Genomic DNA, 2,500 nt, shown 5'->3' with positions numbered 1-2,500 from the left:
TGTACTGAGTTCCAGGTCCATGGCCGGTGCCTTGAGCAACACTCTGGTGTTTGGTGGTTTGGCAGCAGGAACACGTGGCATGTTACTCCTGAAAAAAAGGATCTACTAGCACTGATGATGCACAAGGGGGCGACAAACACCAGTAACAACATATTTACACAGAACCTCTAGGATGAGACCAAAAAACACAGGAATAAAATGGTGTTTGTTCTGCGAGGCTGCAGACTTAAGAAGCTCTTACATAGCATTAGATCTCAGTGCGTATGAGGAAGGTGAGCTGCTGCTTCTGCTGGTTTCATCAGTCACAAATTTACTAATGACAGACTTCACTTTCTCCTTATCACCGTCATCCTTTTCTTTTTTCTTGTCTTTTGTCCAGTCTTCTGCTCGCAGCTGCTGCTTGACTTTACCTGCACCTCCGGCAGCTCCTGCACCTCCTGCTCCTGGACCGTCTTTAGAGACCGACACAGGGCTGCTGATGGGCTCAAAGAACCTGGTGAGAGAAAAGAAGGAAAGGAGAATGAAGAGATTGAGTAAGTGTTGATGTTGATGAAGGCGTAATAGTAACAGAAGTTCTGTCTGCTTTACGTCTGTTAATAAGTTTGTAATTAACATCAAAAGGGAGTTCATTAGCATTTGTACGGAGCAGATGGTAGTTTTTTTAAACGTTCTGTTTGTTGGTATCTTCATAAACACTTCGCTTCAAGTAAGAAGCTTAGCAAAGAAGTTCAGAAGTCACTTCATTAATAAGTGTTGAGTTTGTTCATATGTAAATAAATAAATACATACATACTAATAAAACGTATAAAAGATGAATATCAGGAGATAAACAGCACTGAGTAAATGTTTCTGATGTTATTTACTAATTCTTTGGTCTCCTTCGGTTCCTGCTGATAAACGACACGTTCAGCTGTCATCAGTTTGATTTTCTGTAAATTAACACAGTGAAACTGACTGAACACGAATCCTCACCTCTGTCTGGCCTCCAGGTTCCTCAGCACCGAGCTGCTCGGCTCTTTGGGGGTCTCTGAGGGAAGCTTCTGTTCAGCCGGACGTGACGATGTGAATTTATAGCGAGGGGCAGCTGTAGGTGCAGATGCAGGTGCAGCTGCAGGTGCAGCTGTAGGGGCAGCTGTACGTGCAGCTGTACGGGCAGCTGTAGGTGTAGCTGTAGGTGCAGTTGTACGGGCAGCTGTAGGGGCAGCTGTAGGTACAGCTGTAGGTGTAGCTGTAGGTGCAGTTGTACGGGCAGCTGTAGGTACAGCAGTAGGGGCAGTTGTACGGGCAGCTGTAGGGGCAGCTGCAGGGGCAGAAGAGCTTCCATTCTTACTCAGAACCCAAAATGGTTGTGGTTTATTTTGGGTGGAATCTTTTTCCAGACTCTTGAGTGTGATGTTCTTTGGGCTCGCTGCTGCCTTGGAGGTGATGGTGGTGGTGGTGGTGGTGGTGGTAGGTGTAGTTTGACTGTAGCGTGCAGGTGGTGCGACCTGAGTGGGCGGAGGCTTGTGTGTGTTTTGGTGTGACTTGCAGATAAAGGTGTTTGGCTCTTTTCCAGACTTGTACGTTCCAGAGAGGAGAATATTGAAGCACTCGCTGCATCTGAAACAACACCATGATCAGTGTGTTGAAGTGGAACTGCTCAGTGTCACTGTTCACACTTTAAATCTTTTCCCCCGGAGCATCTGACACGTTCTCACTCAGAACACCGATGACTCGTCCGTCACATGCGCCCGAGGAGATTTATTCACTTTGCATGATGTGAACACTCAGCAGATAATATGACAGTAACCAGACTTAAGCTAAATATAATCTAATAAATAACACAAGGTTGTGAGGATGAAAAGGATCTCCTACTTGAAGCAGTTTCGGTGGTAGAGCTTTCCGTCCACGAGGTGTCTCTGAACAAGGTGGACGTGATTATTACAGATGCTGCAGTTCCGGTTGATGGTGCCGGCTTTTTCAGGACGTTCTACTACGACGTCTCTCTGCAACGACAACAAAAACCAAACATGCAGAAGTTCACGAGGGCAAATACTAACGGAGAGAGAGAAGTGATGAGACATGGCACACATCCCACAGGGAACATCAGGACTGGGGTCTGCAATGCTGGGAAAAGCTGCTTGGCTCTTTACCTTGGTGTCAGGGTCAGGTTTAGAAGAGCTGTAGGCTTTAGCGGTGACCGCTGGGTTCTTCCTCCCTGATGAACCGTCGATGGGTTCCTCTGCTGGACGCTTCACTCCTGCCAAACCCCCGACTCCAGACAGAAGCAGAGTGTGAGGGTCAGCACTGTAATGTGTGTGTGTGTGTGTGTGTGTATATACGTGTGTGTGTGTCTTACTGGGAGAGCGGCCATGGAAGAAGTTGTAATACTGAGAGACGTAGGTGAGGATGCTGAGACGATCTGGAACTTTCAGTGCCACCATGTCTTCTGCATCCAACAGAGCAGGAATGCTCAGCTGATCCTCTGCGACTCTGAAGGCCTGACACAACAGAGACGGCG

General features: G+C 47.4%; 1 protein-coding gene across 2 annotated transcripts in view; it reads right to left on the bottom strand.

Moving 5' to 3' along the window:
* micall2b (mical-like 2b) overlaps positions 1–2,500 on the bottom strand; it is a 16,738-nt gene that overhangs the window by 11,322 nt on the left and 2,916 nt on the right. For both annotated transcript variants that reach the window (XR_007138386.1, XM_047802782.1), the window contains exons 3-8: positions 2,339–2,480; positions 2,133–2,254; positions 1,855–1,985; positions 973–1,599; positions 242–493; positions 1–88 (exon numbers count right to left, since the gene is read on the bottom strand). The exon at positions 1–88 is cut by the window's left edge and continues 91 nt beyond it. Coding sequence is in view for 1 of the 2 variants with exons in the window: in XM_047802782.1 (XP_047658738.1) it covers positions 1–88; positions 242–493; positions 973–1,599; positions 1,855–1,985; positions 2,133–2,254; positions 2,339–2,480 (1,362 nt within the window). In the remaining variant the exon portion in view is untranslated. The remainder of the gene's footprint in view (positions 89–241; positions 494–972; positions 1,600–1,854; positions 1,986–2,132; positions 2,255–2,338; positions 2,481–2,500) is intronic.

This window comes from Tachysurus fulvidraco, chromosome 18 (genome assembly GCF_022655615.1).
Source record: "Tachysurus fulvidraco isolate hzauxx_2018 chromosome 18, HZAU_PFXX_2.0, whole genome shotgun sequence".
Taxonomy (NCBI): Eukaryota; Metazoa; Chordata; class Actinopteri; order Siluriformes; family Bagridae; genus Tachysurus; species Tachysurus fulvidraco.
The sequence above is the reverse complement of the archived record's forward strand: the minus strand, read 5'-3'. Positions and strand labels throughout refer to the sequence as shown.